Source organism: Pan paniscus, chromosome 4 (genome assembly GCF_029289425.2).
Source record: "Pan paniscus chromosome 4, NHGRI_mPanPan1-v2.0_pri, whole genome shotgun sequence".
Classification (NCBI taxonomy): Eukaryota; Metazoa; Chordata; class Mammalia; order Primates; family Hominidae; genus Pan; species Pan paniscus.
In genome coordinates this window covers 104,024,730-104,050,732 of record NC_073253.2, presented here as the reverse complement: position 1 = coordinate 104,050,732, position 26,003 = coordinate 104,024,730, and the positions used below count along the sequence as shown (strand labels likewise).

General features: G+C 38.8%; 2 protein-coding genes across 14 annotated transcripts in view; both read right to left on the bottom strand.

Annotated features, from left to right (window-relative positions):
- Positions 1–26,003, bottom strand: part of FER (FER tyrosine kinase) — a 451,402-nt gene that overhangs the window by 401,167 nt on the left and 24,232 nt on the right. For 10 of the 13 annotated variants that reach the window (XR_008625417.2, XR_008625418.2, XR_008625419.2 and 7 more), the window contains exon 2: positions 25,309–25,453. The exons of the other annotated variants lie outside the window; for them this stretch is intronic. The gene's annotated coding sequence lies outside the window, so the exon portion shown is untranslated. The remainder of the gene's footprint in view (positions 1–25,308; positions 25,454–26,003) is intronic. 13 annotated transcript variants of the gene reach the window in all.
- On the bottom strand, positions 5,610–8,637 carry LOC134730449 (small ribosomal subunit protein RACK1-like). Its single transcript, XM_063604587.1, is given in 2 exon segments — positions 5,610–8,480; positions 8,483–8,637. Coding segments are annotated over 2 exon segments (570 nt in total). The 5' UTR covers positions 8,568–8,637; the 3' UTR covers positions 5,610–7,995.

Sequence of the window (26,003 nt, the reverse complement as noted above, 5' to 3'; positions counted from 1 at the left end):
TATCAGTATACCAAAGAGATATCTGCACTCCTATGTTTTTTGCAGCACTGTTTACAATAGCCAATATTTGGAAGCAACCTAAGTGTCCATCAACAGATGAATGAATAAAGAGATGTGGTACATATACGCAATGGAGTACTATTCAGCCATTAAAAAGAGTGAGATCTTGTTATCTGCAACAACATGGATAGAACTGGTGGTCGTTATGTTAAGTGAAATAAGCCAGACACAGTCATTAGGTTAAGTGAAATAAGCCAGACACAGAAAGACAATCTTGAACTCATGGAGACAAAGAGTAGAAGGATGGTTACAACAGGTTATAAAGGGTAGTGGGAAGCAGGGGGAAAGTTGGGATGGTTAATGGGAACAAAAAATATATACAGAATAAGACCTAGTACCTGATAGCACAATAGGGTGACTATAGTCAATAATAATTTAATTGTACATTATCAAATAACTAAAGCTGTATAATTGAATTGTTTGTGACACAAAGGATAAATGCTTGAGGTGATGGATACCCCATTTACCCTGATGTGATTATTACACACTGCATGTCTGTATCAAAATATTTCATGTACCCTATAAATATATATACCTACTATGTATCCACAAAATTTAAAATATAAACAAAAAATAAGTAATAGTACAGGGTACAAGGTCAATATACAAAATAAATTATATTTATACAATATACAAAAATAAATTATATTTCTAGACACCATCAATGAACAATCCAAAAATGAAATTAGAAAACAATTCTATTACAAAAGCACCAAAAAAGAATAAAATACTTAGGAATAAATTTTACAAAAAAAAAAAAGCAAAACTTGTAAGCTTAAGACACTGTTGAAAGTAATTTTAGGGCCAGGTGCAGTGGCTCACACCTGTAATCCCAGCACTTTGGGAGGCTGAGGCAGGTGGATCACCTGAGATCAGGAGTTTGGGACCAGCCTGATCAACCTGGAGAAACTCCGTCTCTACTAAAAATACAAAATTAGCCGTGCGTGGTGGCGCATGCCTGTAATCCCAGCTACTCGGAGGCTGAGGCAGGTGAATCACTTAACCAGGAAGTGGAGGTTGCAGTGAGTCAAAATCACGCCCACTGCACTCCAGCCTGGGCAACAAGAGCAAAACTCCGTCTCAAAAAAGAAAGTAATTTTAAAAGAACTAAGTAAATTGAAATATTCATGTTCACAGATCAAAAGATTTAATATTGTTAAGAAAGATTCTCCAATTTGATCTACAAATTTAACATAATCCATATTAATATCTCGGCTAGCTTTTTTATAGAACTTGACAAGCTATCCTAAAATCTATATAGAAAAGTAAGGGAGCCAAAATAACATGAAATAACTTGAAAAGAGACACGAAGTTGGGAAGATTCACACTTTCTGATTTCAAAACCTACTAAAAAGCTATAGTGATCAACACACTATGGTAATGGCATCTGGATAAACATAGAAATCAATGGAATAGACTAGAGGGGCCAAATGCAAATCTTTACATTTATGGTAAAGTGATTTTCTACAAGGGTGCCAAGTCCATTCCATTGGAAAAGAAAAGTCTTTTCAACAACTGGTTCTGGGACAACTGGATTTCCACATGCAAAACAATGAAGCAGGATGCCTTCCTTGGACCGCACACAAAACATTAACTGTAAATGGATGACATACCTAAGTATCAGAGCTAAAACTATAAAATTCTCAGAATAAAACATACAAGTAATCTTTGTAACCTTGGCTTAGGCAATGGTTTCTTAGATACAACAACAAAAGCACAAATGACAAAATAAAAACACATTAGTTGGATTTCATCAAAATTTAAAACTTCCATGCTTCAAAGGACACCATCAAGAAAGTGAAAAGACAACCTACAGAATGGGAGAAAATATTTACAAATCATATATATATGTATATATATATCATATATATGTATATACATATATGTGTGTGTGTATATATATATGATAAGGAACTTCTGGATGGAGGACATAAAGAATTTTTACAACTCAATAATAAGAAAAACAAACAAAAAAATGGACAAAGGATTTGAATGGACAGTTCTCTAAGAAAAATGTACAAATGTCCAATAGGCTCATGGAAAGATGTTCAATATATCAGGAAAATTCAAATCAGAACTATAATGAGATAACTATTTCACACCACTAGAATGTCTCTAATCAAAAAAGACAGACATATAGTTTAGCACTGAAGAGAATGGAATCTTCATCCCTTGCTAGCTGAAACATTAAATGGTGCAACCACTGCGGAAAAGAGTTTGGCAGTTCCTGGAAAGGTAAAACATAGAGTTAGCACATGATCCAGAAATTCACCTCCCAGGTATATACCCGACCGAAATGAAAACATATGTCTATACAAAAACTTGCATATGAATGTTTGAAGCAACATTATTCACAATAGCTGCAAAGTAGAACCAACCCAAATATCCATCAACAGGTGAATAGATAAATAAAATGGGACAACATCCATACAATGGAATATAATTTGGCAATGAAAAGGAAGTATTGATACAGGCTACAACATGGATGAACCTTGAAAATGTTTTACTAGGTCAAAGAAACCAGACACAAAAGATCACAGGGTATGATTTCATTAATAAGAAATGCTCAAAATGGGCAAATCTATAAACTAGATTACTAGTTGATCAGGGCTGGCAAATGTGGGGTGAAATTAGGAATGACTGTTAGTGGGTACTGGATTTCTTTTTGTGGTAATGAAAATGTTCTAACATTGATTGTAGTAGTGCCTGCATAACTGTGAATGTACTAAAAACAAATTGTACAATTTCAATGGCTGAATTCTTTAGTTGTAAATAATAGTTCAAAAAAGCTGTTTAAAAAAATTACTACAGCATAACTTATAATCATCTAAAGATCAGTCAGCATAAGCTTCCCCAAAATACCCTGTTTATTATAAATCCTGAAAATGATGGTAGAATTTATTTGGTCCCCCAGTTTCCTAGAATTTCAGGCAGTAAAATCTTTCAGAGCCAGTTAGAAGAAATGAAGAAAAACACCTTTTATCTTTCATTCTAGTTCATCCATACCAGAGGTGAATTTCTTGTTAATTCAGCTGATATCCTCTAAGCTACACAGAAAAGCAAGGGCTTTAGCTCTCTAACTTCAATAATCTTATTTGAAGACATGGTAAAAATTAGAGTTTTCCAAATAGAGAAAAAAAATCACATATGTATATGTATGTAAGAGAGAGTGTGTGTGTGTGTGTGTGTGTGTGTGTGTGTGTGTGTGTGTGTGTGGTGTGTATGCATATATGTATACATACAGTTTTTTAAGATGGGATCTCCCTATGTTGTCCAGGCTGGAGTGCAGTGGCTATTCACAGGCACAATAATAGCACATTGCCGCCTCAAACTCTTGGCCTCAAGCAATGCTCCCACCTCGGCCTTCCAAGTAGCTGAAACTACAGGCACAAGCCATTGCACCCAACGAATATTTTACATTTTTTAAAAAAAAACTGTATCTGATATTGTGGCTCATTTTATTCTGTAACTTGGAAAAATATCACTTCTGTTTCTAAATGCATTGTAATAACAATGTTTACCTTTCTCTCATCAAAAATTCCTGCTGGTGGGCCAGGTGTGGTGGCTCACACCTGTAATCCCAGCATTTTGGGAGGCTGAGGCAGGTGGATCACTTGAGGTCAGGAGTTCGAGACCAGCCTGTCCAACATGGCAAAACCCCATCTCTACTAAAAATACAAAAATTGGCTGGGTATGGTGGCGTGCACCTGTAGTCCTAGCTACTTGGGAGTCTGAGACACAAGAATCACTTGAACCTGGGAAGCGGAGGTTGCAGTGAGCCAAGACTGCACTCCAGCCAGGGCAACAGAATGAGACACTGTCTTTTAAAAAAAAAGAAGAAGAAGAAGAAAAAGAAAATTCCTGTTGGTAGATATTTCAGATATCTCCTGGGTTTTTGTTGTTGTTATTGCAAATATTACTGCAAGTTAATTAAAGCTGGAATAACCCAGAAAATTTCTTAGAAATGGCAGGATATGAATTAGGACTGAAATAATGATCATGATTTAGAATATAGAAAGTCAAATGGGAAATGTATTTCAGGAAATAGAGATGTATAAGGCAAAAAAAAAAAAAAGTGAGTATGAGATACAGTTAAAATAGCAAACGTCTCCAAAATTAAACTCTATGTGACAAGTAGTGGGAGATGGCATGCCAATTTATCTTCTGCTAGTCCTCTGCTCAAGAAACCAATAAAGCCCAAACTCCTTAAATTAATTTTTGTTAACACAAGGTTACAATTTTTGAAAACCAAGATCATGAATACAATAGTTTAAAAAGATTAATTTGTTGGTACTAGCTGCACAAGTATGGTCAGTTTGTGAAAATTCATCAAGCTGAACACTTATGATTTGTATACTTTTCTGTGTGTATGTTATCATTCAATAAACAGAAGGACAATGAGACACAAAGATAGATTTTGATTTGGCAGCTAATAAGACATAAGAAGCCATTATACCAACATAGCTTGAGAAATGAAGATCTAGAATTGACAATGTCAATGCGAATTAAAATGAAAGATTCTTGACCTAGCGAATGGATTTAGTGAACAAAAGAGAGACAATTCAATAAAATTTTTAAGGCTTTAGAAATAAATAATCATGACAGTATCAATAGAAATGAAAGAACAAGAATATGGAACTACTTTGAGTAAACTATAATCGTTTCAGCTGGAAATTTTACCTTTAGGTAAAATATTAAGGTTAAAAATCCAAATTCGAGAGTCAATTACTTAAAGGTGACAGATGAAACCAACAGACTGAATGTTGACAGAAAAGCAGAGAGTCAAGGATAAAACCCATGAGAACCTGGCAGTCCAAGACTGAAAGGAGGAGAAACCAACCAAAGGATAGAAATTAAGTAAGCAAAAAGATAACAGGGGTCTGGCAGAGTCACAGGCATCAGGAGGGGGGAAAAAAAAGATATTAGTGTCACAGGATCATTAGGGTGTTGCTTTGCCAGCCAGAAACCTCTGTAGCCAGTGGTGCCTCTGCTTGGGTTTCGCTTATGCCCGCTGAACTCATTCCATCCACTCAGCCTGGCAGGCTGCACTCAGCTCGCACTACTGGCCTGGATCCCACACATGCCAAGGGTGAGCCAGGAGTGGAGCAGCAAGGGGTGTGTGAGTGAGCAAGCACGGGATCTGTCCACTGTGCACAGCCAGGCACACCAGCTGCTGCAGGACAGGCAGCTCCAGGCAGGCACCAGCACAGGCGCTGGCTCTGTGCAAGGCTGCAGTTGGACCAGACATACAACACGTAGCTTCAGTAGCACCTGGACAGGGGGAAAACGATGGCACCAGAAAGCTCAGAGATACCAGGAACCACAGAGTCCCAAAGAGGGTGTTACAGCATGTCACAGTCCTGGCTCAGGTAGCCCCAAGCTCTGGAATCCCAGAAGGGCCACAGATCTTCTCTCTTTCTCATTGCACGCAACGTAGTGACTGGAGGGCATGTTTCTACTGTGCTCGTGTTACAGCTCTTTTTAGTCCCACCATTCAGTAGGTCCCAAGCACTTGTCCCACATCCAGAAAGAATGAGGTATGCAGACAACTAGAGGATGAGCAAGGCAGAGAGGAGCTTCATTGAGCGACAGAATAGCTCTCAGGAGACTCGAAGTGGGTAGGTCCTTTCTGCAGGCAGGTTGTCCCAATGTGTGCCCAACTCAGAAGGGAGGAGACCTGTAGTGGGCAGCTCCTTTCCACAGGCAGGTTGTCCCAACAAGCATCCAGCTCTCAGCGGAGGAGACCCATAGTGGGTAGGTAGCTCCTTTCTGCAAGTAGGTCATCTGGATTAATGTGTGTCTGGCTGAGCCTGGGATTTTTATGTGCTCAGAATCAGGGAACTGCATACTGATTCATCCATGGGCAGCCATGGTGGGCCTAGAAAAAGCACCATCAAATTTGCCAAACAGTCATCAATGAAGTTCTCACTCTGGGCCATGGACTTCACCTAGAACTGGCAGCCCAGCCCCCAGGCTTCAGGCCATCCCTGGCCTGAGGTAAAGTTTCACCAGGGACCCACCCCTTTCTGCCTAGGAACCTGTCTGCCTTTAACATGCCATCCACGGCACCCAAACTGACTGTCCCAAGAGGCGCCTGCAGGCCGGTGCCAAGCTGCCCTCAGCCCCTGCGGCCCCCCCTCCCACGCTTGTCGATACCCAAAGTCCAGAGGGGACCATGGTGGCAAGGGGCTGGCATGTCAGCACCACTCTGAGCACGCACATACCTGGCCGGGTTGCAACAGTGCCTGGGCTTGGCCACAACTTTGCTCCACCCTGGAGCAGGCGCCAGGAGCAGGGAGAGGCCAGGGAGTGAGAGCAGGCACTTTCAAGCCTACAGGGGCAGGGGGCTTCCTGGGCCCCAAGCTGCAGCTGGGCAGCTGCAGCTGCACCCAGGAGCACAAAGCTCCCGCCTGTTCCCAGCCCCTGCTGGCTCTGCAGAATGCACAGCCCCGATGGGTGCAGCCCTGGCCACACCTCCCCAGCCACAATTGGCATCTCCACAGCAGCTGCTCCAGATAGGCTGCCACCACCATCATTAGCAATGTCAAAAGTTAGAGGAAGATGTAAAAACTGCAAAAATCTCATCATCAAGCAGTACTTCAAAAGCTCCTACTGACAATAGTGAAAAAAAAAAATAGTGTTTAAGAAAAAACAAAAATTTGGCCGGGCATGGTGGCTCACGCCTGTAATCCCAGCACTTTGGGAGGCTGAGGTGGGTGGATCACGAGGTCAGGAGATCGAGACCATCCTGGCTAACGCAGTGAAACCCTGTCTCCACTAAACATACAAAAAATTAGCTGGGCGTGCTAGCAGGCTCCTGTAGGCCCAGCTGCTTGGTAGGCTGAGACAGGAGAATGACTTGAACCCAGGAGGCGGAGCTTGCAGTGAGCCCCCCTCGCATCACTGCACTCCAGCCTGTGTGACGGAGCAAGACTCCGTCTCAAAAAAAGAAAAAACACAAAACAAAAATTTAAACATATCACCAACAAATAAAGGAGTACAACCTTATTCCGTAAGTTTCACAGCATGGTTTCAGTGAGTCCAATACTACCCCAACCAGGCCAGAAGATATTCTGGCAAAGAAAAGTTAACAAAATCCTGAGAATTCACACTGGATACTCCAATATGAAAAGAAGCAGGCAGAGAGTGAATAGACCAAACTAGGGAAAGTCAAGAAAATATCTAAAGAGAAAGTCCCTCTGTACCAGCATAGGGCTTTAGAAAACATAGGGAGGACAGCACTGGCTTACAATTTTCCAGAGCTCTATGATGAACTGGTGAATGAAATTTAAGTCCAGGCATAGAGGATGTTTAATGAACTCTTTTAAAAGTGAGTAAATCTCAGGGCCTCCAACAAAGCCAAACTCAGGGTGTTGCTGAGTATCTCTCCACTTGTTTACCTGCACACTCACATGCCACAGAAACTGAAATTAGAAGGAAAACCCAGCTTGTGGTCCAGACAAGATGGCACAGACCATTTTTCCCAGTTAATCCCCACTAAGCACAAATATAAACAAATACTGCAAGAGACAAACGAAGAACTCTGGAAGGTGGAAAGAAGAAGGCAAACTCCTTTGTAACCCTACAACAAGAAGAACAGCACAGAGGCAGGATGTCTTACGCCTACCTCACCCAAGTGAAGAAGGCCACACAGACCTGGTTTTTCCCAGCCACAGCCTAGGAGCAGAAGGCAGCCCATGTAGGCTAATTCCTCCCAGAATAGAATAGGTGTCCCTCTGACAAATATCAAGGAAGCCAGACACCACCAGCAAGAGAGATTAACTAGGAACCTCAACAAAAACAAATAGTCAGGGGAAACACTCTCCTTCACCATAAGGCCTGAGACTCCCCACTTTTTTTTTCCAGTTTGTTCGTTTTTTAATTTCTAAAGCTCTGCCATAAACTTCTAGCAGGTGCCCATGTCACCTGCCACACTCACACCAGGTTGTCTGTGTAGCCAGCAAACAAATGACCACCAACAGACCAGGCCAGGGAGGTACACTGGGGTGGTTCTGCCTTGCTGCCAGTACTAATAACTTCTTGCTTCAGTTCATCTACGATGATATTTACCCCTAAGTCCCAGATCTTGATGCTGGGGCCCATGGCAGCACAGAGCCAGTAGCAGTTGGGGCTGAAGCACAGGGTGTTGATAATGCCCCCACCATCTGGCATATAAAGGTGTTTGCCTTCGTTGAGATCCCATAGCATGGCCTGGCCATCCTTGCCTCCAGATGCACAGAGGGATCCATTTGGAGACATAGTCACAGTGTTCAGATAACCTGCGTGGCCAATGTGGTTGGTCTTCAGCTTGCAGTTAGCCAGATTCCATACCTTGACCAGCTTGTCCCAGCTACAGGAGACAGTGATAGGGTTGCTGCTGTTAGGCAAGAAGCGAACACAAGACACCCACTCTGTTGACTCTCATACTAGACAGTGTAACTGCATACACCCAGGTGTTGGGAACAGGCCCCCAAATCTGGCCATAAACTGGCCCCAAAACTGGCCATAAACAAAATCTCTGCAGCACTGTGATATGTTCATGATGGCCATGATGCCCATGCTGTAAGGCTGTCAGTTTACCGGAATGAGGGCAAGAAACACCTGGCCCACCCAGGGTGAGAAAACCGCTTAAGGCATTCCTAAACCACAAACTATAGCAGGAGCGATCTGTGCCTGAGGGACATGTTCCTGCTGCAGATAATTAGCCAGAGCCCATCCCTTTGTTTCAGCCCATCCCTTTGTTTCCCGTAAGGAATACTTTTAGTAAATCTATAATCTACAGAAACAATGCTTATCACTGGCTTGCTGTCAATAAATATGTGGGTAAATCTCTGGGGCTCTCAGCTCTGAAGCCTGTGAGACCCCTGATTTCCCACTCCACATGTTATATTTCTGTGTGTGTCTTTAATTCCTCTAGCGCCGCTGGGTTAGGGTCTCCACGACCAAGCTGGTCTTGGCACCCAGGGTTTTCTATAACTTGAGGTTTTATCTCATGATCCACAGACAATCTGCTGGTTGTCAGGGGAGGCCACATTCAGCACGTCCTTGGTATGGCCCACAAATTGTCTCACGGTGATGCCCATTGTGAAATCCTAGAGGCACGGGGTTCCATCCAAGGAGCTTGAGAGGGCAATGTGACCATCTGAGGAGGTGACCAAGTCACTAAAAAAGTGGGAGTGACCCCACAGAGCATGTTGTGGGATGCCATAGTTGGAATCTTCCCAGCTCAGTTTCTACGTAATGATGCTCTTGTCTTGAGAGGTGGACAGGATCTTGTCCAGGAACTGTGGAGTAGCAGTGGTCTGGTTTACCCAGCCGTTGGGGCCCTGAGGGTGCCACAAAGGGTCATCTGCTCAGTCATGATGATGGCAAATCGAGATTCCCCTTTTCCATCAAGAGAAACAAAGGCAGGCATGAAACCAGAGGGCCTAGTCAGGAACCGGTCAAGAACCTCAGCCTTCACAGGTCTGAGGATCTCCTTCTCTACCCACAAACATCAGAACAGGCAGTCAGAACTGGCAAGCCAAACCCAGTTTTGCTAGATATCCAATCTCAGGAAGCCTCTTGTTCTCCACATGTCCAAGACTCTCCTCCCCTGTCCAGAGACATCAGGGTAGCAGGGAGCATGGTAAGGAAATCCCAGCCCATCCCTTCCCCAGCAATAGATATACACTAACTCAGCCTAAGAATGAATCCCTACTCCCTCAGGCAGCATCAGCAGAGACCAGTGGGAGCCCTAGTGCCACTAGATACAAGAAGCCAACCAAAACAACAGTGCAGACTCAAAATTAAACTATCATTGGAAGCACAACCCACAAAAATATAGGCTAAGACCTGCATGATAAACCTAAACAGGATGATTGCTTGTGAAAATAAAAGGTTGAACTAGCCCTCAGAATCTCCTAACATATTAGACAAAATATTTAAGTTTCAAATGGAAATCACCTGTCACACCAAGAACCAAGAAAAATCATAACTTGAATGAGAAAAGACAATCAACCAATGCAAACACCTAGATGAATCAGATGTTGAAATTATCTGACAAGAATTTTAAAACAACCATCGTAAAAATGCTTCAACAATCAATTGTAAATTCTCTTAAAACAAATGTAAAAATAGAAGATCAAAGCAAGGAAATACAAGTTATAAAAATAACCAGATGAAAATTATGTAACTAAGAAATGCAATAACAAAAGACAAGCTAGATAGGCTCAACAGTAGAGTGAAGATGACACAGGATACAATCAATGAGCTTATGGACAGAACAACAGAATTCACCCAATCCAAACAACACAGAAAAAAATAGGAAAAATTAAGAAAGCCTCACGGACCTGTGGGACAACAACAAAAGATCCAAAATTTGTATCATCAGAGTGCAAGGAGAAGAGAAAGAGAGCCAGACTGAAAAATAATTCAAAGAAATATGGTCCAGCCTGCTGTAGAGCTACAGAAATCAAGACAGTGTGCTATTAGTAGAAGACAGAAAACAGATCAATGAAACAGAACAGAGAATCCAGGAATAACCAACACAAATATGTTTAACTGATTTCTGACAAAGGGCTAACAGTAATTCAATAGAAGAAGAATAGCCTTTTCAACAAACAGTACAGGGGCAATTAGGCATCTACTGGCAGAAAAGAAAAAAGAACCTTGACTGACAACTGTTACAAAATTTAACTCAGTCCTTGTACAGTGGCTCACACCTGTAATCCCAGCACTCTGGGAGGCCAAAGCAGGCATATTGCTTGAGCCCAGGAGTTCAAGATCAGCCTGGGCAACAAAGCGCAACCCCATCTCTACCAAAAAAATAAAAAGAAAACAAAAATTTAACTCAAAAGGATTATGGACTTACATGTAAACATAAAGCTGCTAACATTTAGAGAAAAAAAATACAGGAGGAAATCTTTCAGATCTAAAGCTAGGCAGAGTCCTTAGATTTGATACCAAAACCACAATCCAAAAAAGAAAAAATGAATAAAATGGACCTCATCAAAAGTAAAATATTTTGCTCATGTGAACAAGATGAAAACAAGTTGCAACTTCTGGCTTCTACTGGGCATGTAAGAAACGTGGTCTATGCAGGAGGTTGAAGGGGGAGGATCACTTAAGGCCAGGAGTTTGAGTCCAGCTTGGGCAACATAGCAAAATTTCATCTCTTAAAAAAAAAAAAAATACTTGAAAGTCACTAGGCCATCCTACCAACAAGAAAAGCTAAACAAACTGAAAAATCTACAACTCTTCTCAGATCAGTAAGATAAATGAAGTCACACGGCCAACCACTGCCCCACAAATTGGAGGAACAGGTGACTGCAAAGAATCCCATCACATTGAAGCAGAAAACTCTGCAGGAACCAGTGTGCAGGGTAGGAAAAATTGAACTGTAATTGACAAACTGCTGAAGGCTCAGTGCCAACAAGTGGGAAACTTAAAAAGCCAGGAGGACTCAGTCATACAACAGCCTTCATACTTTTATTAGTTTCACCTCCAGTAAATCAATATGGTTCTCACAGTATGTATGACAGGGTGGGGAAAAAAAAAAAAAAACCCTATTACTTCTGACAGAGGGAGGGAAAACAAAATCATTTTTAAATAAGCTAGAACATTCTGTTCTTAATAAGGTCTTTCCTTCAGGAGAAACTATTTAGTCAGAGCCTGCTGGGGTTTTATCAGAGTCTAACTAACTTATAGGAAGGGAAATAGGAAATACCAATTGCAGCCCATACTAGCCATGCTGTCTTATCTTGGGAGACGGGGATAGTGCTAACAAACATCTGTGAAGGTCACACCCAGAGACACAGAGACTCATTAAAAGACTGAGATCTAATCATTGAACTGTAGAATGCTTCCTATCCCCCAACACCTTACTGCCACATTACTAAAGGCCTATACAGCAGCTCCTTTTACCCAAGACATCAGCTTCAGCTATCAAGAAAAATTTATATGTCACACTAAAAGGCAAAAAACACAGGCTTGGCTGGGCACGGTGGTTCACGCCTGTAATCCCAGCACTTTGGGAGGCCGAGGCAGGTGGATCACCTGAGATTAGGAGTTCAAGACCAGCCTGGCCAACATGGTGAAATGCCATCTCTACTAAAAACACAAAAATTAGCCAGGTGTGGTAAGCAGGCGCCTGTAATCCTAGCTACTTGGGAGGCTGAGGCAGGATAATCGCTTGAACCCAGGAAGCAGAGGTTGCAGTGTGCCAAGATCATACCACTGCACTCCAGCCTGGGTGACAGAGTGAGACTCCATCTCAAACAAACAAACAAACAAAAAAACACAGTCTGAAGAAAGAGAGCTAGTATAAGAACCAGACTCAGACATAGCAAAGGGTGTGAGAATCATCAGCTCAGTTACTAAAAACAACTATGATTAATATGCTAAGGGTTCTAATGGATAAAATAGACTGCATATAAGAACAGATGGGCAATGTAAGCAGAGAAATGGAAATTCTAAGACAGAACCAAAAAGAAACACCAGAGATCAAAAACACTGTAACAGAAATGAAGAATGCCTATGTTGGGTTCAATTAAGTTGATAGGCTCAGTCTAGTAGACTGGACACAGCTGAGGAAAGAATATCTAAGGGATATCCCAATAGATACCTACAAAAAAAACTACAAAGCAAACAGAAAATAGACTGAAAAAATACAGAGCAGAATATACAAAAACTGTGGGACAACTAAAAAAGGTGTAACATACATGTAATGGGAATACCAAAAGAAGAATGAGAGAAAGGAACAGAAAAAATATTTGAAACAATAATAAATGACAATTTCACCAAATCAATGTCAGCACTAAACCACCAATCCGAAAAGCTCAGAAAACTCCAAGCAGGATAATGATTAAAAAACAAACAACCAACAACAACAAAAAACTACACCTAGGCATATCACAATTCAAACTACAGAAAATAAAAGATAAAGAAAAAATCCTGAAAGAAGACAGTGGAAAAAAGACATTACCTATCAAAGAGCAAAGAGAATAATTACATTGACATTACCTCCAAAACCATATAAGCAAGAAGGGAGTGAAGTGAATTATTTAAAATCTTAAGATAAAAAGTAAAAAATTAAAAAAAAAAACCCATTAACCTAGAATTATGTACCTTGAAAAATTATCCTTCAAAAGTGAAAGAGAAATAGTTTCTCAAACATAAAAACTGAGGGCATTTGTTGCCAGTAGATCCAACTTGCAAGAAATGTCCAAAAGAAAAGTTCTTCAGGGGGAAGAAAAATGATAGAGGTCAGAAACTGAGATCTATATAAAGAAAAGCACTGGAGATGAATAAGTGAAGGTAAGATTTAAAGAATATTTGTTTTTCTTACTCTCAATTGATCTAACACATAAGCATCTGTTCAAAATAGCAGCAACAATATATTTGATTATGTATGCTTATGTGTTTTTCTCACTCTCAGTCGATCTAACACATAAGCATTTGTTCAAAATAGCGCAACAATATATTCGATTATGTATGCTTATGTGTGTGTATACAGATATATGCTTATGTATGTTTATCTATAAGTGTAATAAATAACAGCAATGGTACAAAGGATGGAGGCGGTAATTAGCATTTTATTATTTTGATCCTACTAAAATCCGGAACAAGGCAAGGTTGTCCCGTCACCTCTCCTTCTCAACATCTTACTGGAAGTCCTAGCTAATGCAGAGAGATAAGAAGGAGATTTTTAAAGTGTACTGATCGGAAAAAATAAAATAAAACTGTGTTTGTTCACAGATGACAAGATTGACTGTGTAGAAAATCTGAAAGAATTGACCCAACGAACTCCTTGAACTAATAAGCAATTATAGCAATGGCAGGCTTCAAGGCTAATACACATTGCTTTCCTACATACCAGCAATGAACAAGTACAATTTGAAAGTAAAAACACAATAATATTTATATTGGTAGCCTCCAAAATGACATACTTACATATAAATCTAACAAAATATGTTCAAGATGAATATGAGAAAAACTTACACACTTTTGATTAAAGAAATCAAAGAACTAAATAAATGAAGAGATATTCCATGTTCATGGACAAGAAGAGTCAATATTGTCAAAATGTCAATTCTTCCCAATTTCATTTATAGATTCAATTTAATCCCAATCAAAATCTTCTCAAGTTATTTTGTGGAGATCAGTAAATAGATGCTGGCAAAAGACCCAGAATAGCCAACACAGCATTAAAGGAAAAGAATAAAGTTGGAAGACTGATACTGCCCAGTTTCAAGACTTACAATAAAGTTACAGTAATCAAGACAAGTGTGGCATGAGCAAAAGAACAGACAAATAGACCAACAGAACAGAATAGAGAGTACATAAATAGATCAACAAAAATACAGTCAACTAATCTTTGACAAAGAAAGCAATACAACCAAGAAAAGATAGTCTTTTCACCATATGGTGCTAGAACAATTGAACATCCACTTGCAAAAAAAAAAAAGAGACTAGACACAGATCTTACACACTTCACAAAAATTAACTCAAAATTAATCATAGGCCAAAATGTAAAATGCAAAAGTAAAACTCCTAGAGGACAACATAGGAGAAAATTTAGATTCCCTTGAGTTTGAATATGACTTTTGAGATTTAACACCAAAGGCACAATCCATGAAAGAAAGAATAAGCTGAACTTCATTAAAATTATATTTTCTGCTCTTTGAAACACACTGTCAAGAGAATGAAAAGATAAACCACAAACTGGGAAAATATATTTATAACAGATATTTCTGAAAAAGGACCATTATCCAAAATGTACAAAGAATAATAAGAAAACAACCCAATTTAAAAATGGGCCACAGACCTTAACAGACAACTCACCAAATAATATACACGGACAGAAAATAAGCATATGAAAAGATGCTCCACATCACATGATTTCTAGGAAATGCACATTAAAACAACATTGAGACACCACCTCACATTTATCAGAACAGCCAAAATCCAGGACACTGTTAACACTAAATGCTGGTGAGGATGTGGAGCAACAGGAACTCTCATTTATTGCTGGTAAGAATGCAAAATGGTATGGCCACTTTGGAAGACAGTTTGCCAGTTTCTTACAAAACTAAACATACTCTTACCATACAAAATGCAATCATATTAACTATGATTAAATTAAATGCCCCGTAAGTCCTTGGTATGGAAAGAGTTGAAATTTTATATCCACACAAAAACCTGAACATTGAACATCAATGTTTACAGCAGATTTTTTCATAATTGCCAAAATTTGGAAGCAACCAAGATGTCTTTCAGTAGGTGAATAGATGAACTGTGGTAAATACAAACAATGGAATATTATTCAGCACTAAAAAGAACTGAACTATCAAGCCATGAAAAGACATGGAGAAATTTAAATGCACCTTACTAAATGAAAGAAGTCTATCAGAAAAGGCTATATATGACACGATTATACCTATATGACATTCTGAAAAAAGCAATACTATGAAGACAGTTGATATGATTTGGCTCTGTGTCCCCACCCAAATCTCATCTTGTAGCTCCCATAATTCCCACATGTTGTGGGAGGGACCCTGTGGGAGATGACTGAATCATGGGGGTGGGTCTTTCCCTTGCTATTCTCGTGATCGTGAATGGGTCTCACGAGATCTGATGGTTTTAAAAATGGGAGTTTCTCTACAGAAGCTCTCTCTTTGCCTGCTGCCATCCACGTAAGATGTGACTTGCTCCTCCTTGCCTTCCACCATGATTGTGAGGCCTCCCCAGTCATGTGGAACTGTTAAGTCCAATAAACCTCTTTCTTTTGTAAAATTCCCAGTCTCAGGTATGTCTTTATCAGCAGTATGAAAATGGACTCATACAACAGTAAAAAGATCAGTGGTTGCCAGGGTTTAGAGGGAAGAGAGGAATGAATAGTTGGAGTACAGAGGATTTTTAGGACAGTGAAACTACCCTCTATGATGCTATAATGGTGCATACATGTCACTGTATATTTTTCCAAACCCATAATATGTACAACGCCAAGAGTGAACCCTAATGTAAACTATAGTCTTTGGGGGATAATGACATATCAGTGTAGGTTCATCAATTGTAAACAAATATACCACTCTGGTGAGAAATATTGATAACAGAGGATATGTAGGGGGTGGAAGTATGTGGGAAATCTCTGTACCTTTCTCCATATTTTGCTGTTAACTTAAAACTGCTCTAAAAAAATTCTATTACATAAAAATAAAAATAAGAATAAGACCAGCTACAGATTGGGAGTAAATATCTGCAAGCCATATCTGCAAGCCATATATCTGACAAAGTACAATTTATAACTATAAAGATCTTTCCAAATTCACCAGTTAAAAAACAACAACAATAATCCCAGGCTGGTCTCCAACTTCTGGCCTCAAGCAATCCTCCCACCCTGGCCTCCCAACGTGCTGGGATTACAGGCATAGGCCAATATGCCTGGCATGACGAGGTCAAAAAAATGAGATTTTTAAACAATAGTTTCTATGATTTCCTGCATAGTAAGTATAAATCAGGCAGAAACAGAATATTACACAAAAGTGTATGCATGTTATTAGCAACAGTATCTACTTTTAAAAAGTATATTTTTAAAAAGCAAAACTAGTAAAAATCCTACCAAAGTATTGACTATTTAGATTTATTTAAATCTATCTTATTTAATGTTATTTAATTTGGTATTTAGGATTAAGTGAGTGCTTACATGTTGAGTTTTCAATTCACCATAAATACTGATTTAAAACTTTTTTTAAAAACCATTAAAATTGCTGTTTTCTAAAATCAGAAGTTTAATTTACATAAAATAAATCTATAAATACATAGTTTTTAAACAGAAATGGAAGTTATTAAAAAGCAAAATGTAAAACAGATAACTAGTTTCCTTGGAAGGATAATCGGATTCCCACAGTATTTCTTGTGAATATAAGGGTATATGCAAGTATCTGTATAAAATGTCTCCTGTTTTTCAACTTTTGCCTCCACAACTGGCAATTTTTACATTCTCCAAGTACAAAGATGGAAATATTGTTTTTACCTAACATGAAATTTAATTAGTTTTAAATATTTGCTTTTTTGTAATTAGTAATAAATTGCCTAAATTGTAGGGGCAATTTATTTTTTAACAGGATTATGTTTTATGGTTGAAAATATTCATTTATTTCCTTTATTTTAACATTGATATAGAGATTCAACTATACTACTGAAAGTACACTAATTTATAAAAATCAGAAATACGTGAATAAAAACTATGTAATAGAAATAAGAAATCCTTCATTCTTCCCCCAACATATATTCTTATTAACTAGAAGGAAATTCAATACAGCTTGAATTTATAATCCTTGACTAATAAAAACCTATCAAAATTAGTTTATGGTTCAAGTTATATTATCAGAATATGTTTGTATAAAGACTATAAAATAAAGTACAAGATGAATTATCATAAGGTATTTCCTACCTTTTACATGCTTCAATACTGACAGTTAGAAGTCACAAATAGAGTGACTGTGTTTGAATAAAATATTAAGCTGCCACAGCAAGATAGAAACAAAGTCACAAAAAGCCACTAAGCATGCAAGTACAAACCAAAAAACTAACTTCACATGAATACAAAGCGAGGTCTTTTTTCAGAAGCACTTAAACGCAGAAATGAACAGTCACCAAAGCTTAGCTACCAAAATAATATCATTCATTACCAATTAACATATGCTGACCTTCACTACCTATGGACATAATATTTAAAACTCCTCCTATGCTTTCTTAATTTGAAAGTGTTGGTTCTAACTCAATTTAATATAAAAGTTACATGCAAGTGAAACAGCACCTGACTGGCCAGCCTATTGGAGCAACATTAACGCATGATGATCTCCCACTCAGAGAAAACAATTAATAAAAACTTTGAAAGTCTATAAACAAATGAATAACATGTTTGCTTTCAAATCAACTATTATATTTTTATTTTTAAACTACATTTGAAGTACTGATATTTAAAATTATTTAAGGAGAGCAGAATTATTAACAAAAATGTTTTCTTTAAGGTATTGATATAAATCAACAGGCATTCATTAGGGAATCATGTGACAGATAATCGTAAGGGATAAAAAGATGAATAAAATCTAGATTACTGCCTTCAAACAATTTACAGTGTAGTAAAAATAACTAGACAAGTTCACAGGTAATGAGGATACAATTAATTCATTCAAAATTCATTCATGGTACTAGTACCAAAACAGACATATAGACAAATGGAACAGAACAGGGACCTCAGAAATAACACCACACATCTACAACCAACTGATCCTTGACAAACCTGACAAAAACAAGCAATGGGGAAAGGATCTCCTAGTCAATAAATGGTGCTGAGAAAACTGGCTAGCCATATGCAGAAAACTGAAACTGGACCACTTCCTTACACCCTACACAAAAATTAACTCAGATGGATTAAAGACTTAAATTTAAAACCCAAAACCATAAAAATTCTAGAAGAAAACCTAGACAAAATCATTCAGGACATAGGCATGAGCAAAGACTTCATGATGAAAATGCCAAAAACAATTGCAACAAAAGCCAAAATTGACACAAGGGATCTAATTAAACTAAAGAGCTTCTGCACAGTGAAAGAAACTATCATCAGAGTGAACAGGCAACCTACAGAATGGGAGAAAATTTTTGCAATCTACCCATGTGACAAAGGTCTAATATCCAAAATTTTCAAGGAACTAAAACAAATTTACAAGAAAAAAAAAAACCCTTCTAAAAGTGGGCAAAGGATATGAACAGACACGTCTCAAAAAAAGACATTTATGTAGCCAACAAACATGAAAAAAAGCTCCACTGATCGTTAAAGAAATGCAAATCAAAACCACAATGAGATAACCTCTCATGCCAATCACAACGGTGATTATTAAAAAGTCAAGAAAAAATAGATGCTGGAGAGGCTGTGGAGAAATACGAATGCTTTTACACTGTTGATGGGAATGTAAATTAGTTCAACCATTGTGGAAGACAGTATGGCAATTCCTCAAGGATCTAGAACCAGAAATACAACTTGACCCAGCAATCCCATTATTGGGTCTATACCCAAAGGAACATAAATCATTCTACTATAAAGACACACACACACGTATGTTTATTGCAGCAGCACTATTTAAAATAGCAGAGTCAGAACCAACCCAAATGCCCATCAATGATAGACTGGATAAAGAAAATGTGGTACATACACACCATGGAATACTATGCAGCCATAAAAAGGAATGAGATCATATCTTTTGCAGGGACATGGATGAAGCTGCAAGCCATCATCCCCAGCAAACTAACACAGGAACAGAAAACCAAACATCCCATGTTCTCACTCATAAGTGGGAGGTGAACAATCAGAACACATGGACACAGGGAGGGGAACAACACACACCAGGGCCTGTTGGGGGGTGAGGAGGTGAGGGGAGGGAACTTAGAGGATGGGTCAATAGGTGCGGCAAACCACCATGGCACACATATACCTATGTAATAAACCTGAACATTCTGCACATGTATACCAGAACTTAAAGTAAAATAAACAAACAAACAAAAACCACGAGATACCATCTCACACCAGTCAGAATGGTTATTATTAAAAAGTCAAAAACCAACAGATGTTGGTGAGGTTGTGGAGAAAAATGAATGCTTTTACACTGTTGGTGGTAGTGTAAATTAGTTCAACCATTGTGGAAGACAGTGTGGCGATTCCTCAAAGACCTAGAGACAGAAATATCATTTGACCCAGCAATCCCATTACTGGGTATATACCCAGTGAAATACAGATCATTCTATTATAAAGATACATGCATGCATATGTTCACTGCCACACTATTCACAACAGCAAAGACATGGAATTAACCTAAATGGCCATCAATGATAGAATGGATAAAGAAAATGTGTACATATATACCATGGAATACTATGCAGCCATAAAAAGGAATGAGATTATGTCCTTTGAAAGGACATGGATGGAATTGGAAGCCATAATTCTCAGCAAAGTAACGTAGGAACAGAAAACCAAATACCACATGTTCTTACTCCTAAGTGGGAACTGAACAATGAGAACACATGGACACAGGGAGGGGAACAATACCCACTGGGGCCTGTGGGACAGCAGGGGTGTGGGGAAAGGGAGAGCATCAGGAAGAATAGCTAATGGATGATGGGCTTAATACCTAGGTGATGGGATGATCTGTGCAGCGAACCACCATGGCACATGTTTACCTATATAATAAACCTACACATCCTGCACGTGTAACCCTGAGCTTAAAATAATAAAAAATTAATAAATAAAAGTAAATATCCTACTTAAAAGTTACCCCTACCTCCTCCTAAAAAAGCTACACTCGTTCCAAATTTCATACCCTTCTCAAAGAAAACCTACCAAATCTATGAAACGCAAAAGCAAGGAAAGAAGGTAAAAGAGAACACTCGCTGAGTGACAGTTCTACACAAGTACCAGAAAGAGAGGGTATTTAATTAAATCTTTTCTGATTGTGCTTAGCTCTGAGTGTCTCTATGTACTTGCTTACACATCATTTGCATTTTAATCTACTTCTGACTTGAAAGTATGCATTTCTGAAAGACTAGACTGCTACTGCTTTATAATGTCCAAAGCTACTATTAATAGATACATATTCCTAGATAGAATTCCTGGTTAGAAGGTGAGGATAGGCAATGGAGGGTGGAGGAGGAACTCCTTGAATTTCAATTGCTGACTAGTGCCAGCAGATCAAGTCCAACATACATCTCCCAGTTTTCTTATCTTTAACTTAATGCAACCAAATGTAAAAACCACAGCCAATGTCATGTATATTTAAAGTTGAAATTATGTTTTGAGGGAAAAAAAGCTTGGAAATGACAATGTTATCTCCAGCTATCTCAGGGAATTTAAACAAAGAGGCAAACTGCAAATAAATTTTGGTTGAATAGTATTCTAAGAAACCAGGCAATTCCCAGAAGAGATGTTAAGTACATACAAATCTTATCTCTTAAAAGAAAATACAGATCATGAAAAAAAAAGCAAGCAGCTGTTTGAAAATAAAAAAGAATAGAGGCATAAGAAGCAAATGCAATACATGAAACCTGCTTGAATCCTATAACAATAACAACAAAATATATACATATATATGTGTATATATATATACATACATATATATATATGGCATAACAGGGGAGATCTGAATAAGAACCACTGCATTAAACACTACTATGGTTTGAATATATGTGTCCCTCCAAAATTCAACTTAACCCCCCAAGGTGACAGTATTAAGAGTAGGGGCCCTCAGGAGGTGATTAGGCCATGAATGATCTGCACTCATAGACAGAATTAATGCCCTATAAAAGAGGCTGCAGAGAGCTGCATTCCCCCTTCGCAGTTCCATCCCTCCTGTCATATGAGGTCACCAAAAAGGCACCATCTATGAAGAACAAGCCTTCTCCAGACACTAAACCTGCTGGTGTCTTGATGTTGGACTTCCTAGACTCCCTAACCATGCGAAATAAATTTCTGTTGTTTATAAATTACTCAGTCTCAGGTATTTTGTCATAGCAGCCAAAATGAACAAAAAGACAAATACATTTTTAATGTTATGGTTATTTTCTTATATATGATATTGGTACTGTGATTATGTAGGAAATTATCCATGTTCTCAGGATCTGCATGCTAAAAGTTTTAAGTTATCATGATGTCTTTAATATTATTTCAAATGATTTTTTAACATATTTTTTACATATATAAATATGTGAAGAAAGAAAATGTGGCAAAATGTTAACAGTGAGTCCAGGTAAAAGGTAATATAGGTGTTCATTGTCCTATATACTCAATTTTGATGTGGCACTGAACATTTTCAATAAATGTTGAAAAGAGAGAAATACAGAAAGCATGAGAGGAGGCCAGTTTGAAGCATGATGAGTGAAAGCAGCACTAGCCTCAACAATCATGAAAGCCAGCTACATGATCTTGGGCAGGTCACAGAACCTCTCTAGGTCCCAGCTAAAGGAGAAGGAAGTGGAATAATCTCCAAGGCATTTTTCAGTTATAAAATCCTACTACTACTAAAATTCTACTACTACCTCTCAGCTCTAAAACTCAAAAGATAACCATATGCAAAGTGGAAAAAATAGAACTGTTTAAGGATAAAAATAAAATAGTTAAAACAGATAACCAAATGCCTTTTATAGACAGCACACACAACTACTAACTTTTTTGAGAAAACATCTTAAAAATTCTTCAGAGGGGCCAGGCATGGTGGCTCAAGCCTGTAATCCCAGCACTTTGGGAGGCCGAGGCAGGTGGATCACAAGGTCAGGAGTTCAAGACCAGCTTGGCCAACATGGTGAAACTCTGTCTCTACTAAAAATAGAAAAATTAGCTGGGCATGGTGGCGGGCACCTGTAATCCCAGCTACCCGGGAGGATGAGACAGAACACTGCTTGAACCCGGGAGACAGAGGTTGCAGTGAGCCGAGATCACACCACTGCACTCCAGCCTGGGTGACAGAGTGAGACTCCATCTCAAAAAAAAAAATTTTTTTTCAGAGAAAAAAATGAAAGGTAGGACTACTGATGAATTTAGAAGAAACGAATAATACACAGATTTATTTTAAGGTTTATTCCATTTCACTTTGCACCTGAAATATCAATCCTAAGAAGCTGAATATAAATATCCTCTGATGAAGCTGTAAAACCAAAAAGATAATAAATGAACCTCCTAGGAATTTAGACAAGCTAGATGCTTTCAAGTGAGGTTAGTATAACATACATCTAAGGGTGAGATGCTTGAAAATCTCCACATAGGCCAGGCACTGTAGCTCACAGATGTAGTCCCAACACTTTGGGAGACTGAGGTGGGAGGATGGCTTGAGCTCAGGAGAACAGCCTGCGCAACATAACAAAACTCTGTCTCCGTCTCCAGGCTGCAATGAGCTGTGATTGTGCAACTGCACTCCAGCCTGGGCAATATAGCGAGACTCTGTCCCATAAAGAAAGAAAAAAGGAAATCTTTGAAATAAATAACAATAAAATTACATATTAGAACTTTGAATTAACAGTCTGAGAAGATTTCGGACTGGCCAAAAATCTTAAAAGAATTATCTCTTTTAAAAGAGCTCAAGGGAGAGGAGACTTAAAACTCAGTATAAAAGTATAGACCAATTATTTTCACTTCCAGAAAGACTCTGAAGTCAGATAAAATTCAACTCATAATTAATTAAAAATTATACAAGGCCAGGCGCAGTGGCTCATGCCTGTAACCCCGGCACTTTGGGACGCCAAGGTGGGAGGATCACCTGAGGCCGGGAGTTCGAGACCAGCCTGACCAACATGGAGAAACCTCATCTCTACTAAAAATACGAAATTAGCTGGGCATGGTGGCACATGCCTGTAATCCCAGCTACTTGGGAGGCTGAGGCAGGAGAATCGCTTGAACTCAAGAGGTGGAGGTTGTGGTGAATCGAGATTGTGCCATTGCACTCCAACCTGAGCAACAAGAGTGAAGCTCCGTCTCAAAAAAAAAATCATCATCCTCATCATCATCATCATCATCATCATCAGTGGAAAAAAAGCAAAATAAAGTATTAACTAGTATATATTACAAATTTGCCAGATGCTTTATTTCCAGCACTAATATTATTTCTAGCACTATAGCTAAGTGCCTTTTGCTAAAATAAGCAATCCATCAGTTAACAAGAAAGATAGTTTTCTAAAAGGTTTCTGTACATGATACCAGCCTCTAATCAGCTGCTCAAAAACCAAAATTGTTGAAGTCATCCTTGAGTATGTTCTCTCTCTCTCTTTCCATGCCCAAACAATATACAAGTCCTATGAGTTCTGTCTAAAAAAAAAACAAAAATGCATCTCAAATTCATCCATCTCTCCCTTATTGCTACAACCATCATGCAGGCCATCACTATCTCACCTCAGCTCCTAAAAGCCAGCTTTCACTTTCCTTTCAACCAGTCCATGTCTCACACAGCAGTTAAAATGATATAAAATGCAAACCTCGGGCCAAACCCTTCAAAGCCCTAAATATTTCTATAATCTCTTCCTACTCAAATCTGCCTCTTTCTGTATGTCAACCACACTGGTATTTTTTGGTCCCTCAAATTCACCAAGCTCCTTCCTCATTCAGGGTTTCTGCACACCATATTCCTTCTAATGAGAATGCTCTTCCAATCAAAAACTACTCCCTTCCCCTGCCCCAACACTCACTCTTTAAATAGCTCCTTCTCATATAATAGGTCTCATCTTAAATAACAGCCCCTCAGAGGAGCCTTATATGACCCTATCTAAAGTAGATTCCACCTCCTCATCTCCAAATTATCTGTTCTTTTGCTTTCCTTAAAAAATTGTATTATAAGGCCGGGCACAGTGGCTCACGCCTGTAATCCCAGCACTTTAGGAGGCTGAGGCAGAAAGATTATCTGAGGTTAGGAGTTTGAGAAGAGCCTGGCCAATGTGGCAAAACCCCGTCTCTACTAAAAAAATACAAAAATTAGCCGGGAGCGGTGGTGAGCTCCTGTAATCCCAGCTACTTGGGAGGCTGAGGCAGGAGAATCGCTTGAACCCAGGAGGCGGAGGTTGCAATGAGCCGAGATTGTGCCACTGCACTCCAGCCTGGGCGACAGAGCCAGACTCTGTCTCAAAAAAAAAAAAAAAAAATTGTATTATAATTCATAATTGTTTTGTCAATTTATTTTTAACCTGTCCCCTCCCCCAGAATATAAGGATAGAAATAAGGATGGAACATCCAGCGTATTCATCATTACATCCTCAGAGGCAGCACACCGTATGACACTTAGAAGAATATCAATGTACCTCAAATGAATTAATGAAAGAATCAATGAATATATGATTACATTAGACAATGAGATTAATAATGCTATTAATGGAAATACAGAAATCAGAACAAAGTGCAAGTATTTGAGAAGAAAAATATGATATGTTCAGTTTGGTGCCAAATGGTTGAAAATATAGGACTGGTGGGCACACAGATTGAGGAAGAGATACATATTGGGATTCTGCTAATTATAAGTGTTAGTTGAGAAAAATAATTATGTCACAAATGAGGTAAAATCATTGGGATAGATGACAAGCAAAAAATAAATAAACACGAATATAAAACGGTAATAGCCTACATAGACAGTAGAATAATCTAACATAAAGAATACTACAAAATCAAGACAAGTCACAATTTCAGAGACCCAAAATAAAAAACGGTTTAGTAACTTACTAAGAAGAATAAAGTAATCCTACCTTACTACTGTTCATTGCTGGTCATGCCTTAGCTAAAGTAGCGTGTCCATGATGAGGTTCACACATTAGGGACGAAGAAGATACTTGAGAAAACGTGCAGTGAAGTCTAGCGAAAATGGTCATAGGTCTAGCCAAAAAACATAAGCTGCAAGAAGAAATTCAAGGAGTCAGAACTGTTCACTACAGAGAAAGAGATAAAAATGTACACTTTCAGTATACTTGGCTATTCCTGGAAATTAACTGTGACAGCTTATGACAATTGCTACGTTAAAAATAAGAATGCTACACTTACCTAACTTATCTATCCATTGCTTACTCCCTCCCCTATCTTTCTCTAACTTTCCGAAACAGTAATGTATTGTTACCTTCTCCTCCAACCTATTCCCTCACTTTTCAAGAGGTAATTCATGTTTTTCTCCATGTTTACATCATAAAACTAACTTCAAGTTTGAAACACACCAGGCACAGTGGCTCACACCTGTAATCCCAACACTGTGGAAGGCCAAAGCAGGAGGATGGCCTGAGTACAGGAGTTCGAGGCCAGCCTGGGCAACACAGTGAAACCTAGTCTCTACAAGTTTAAAAATTAGTCAGGCATCGTGGCACACACCTGTAGTCTCAGCTATTTGGGAAGATGAGGTGGGAAGACTGCTTGAGCCCAGGAGGTTGAGGCTGCAGTGAGCCATGATCATGCC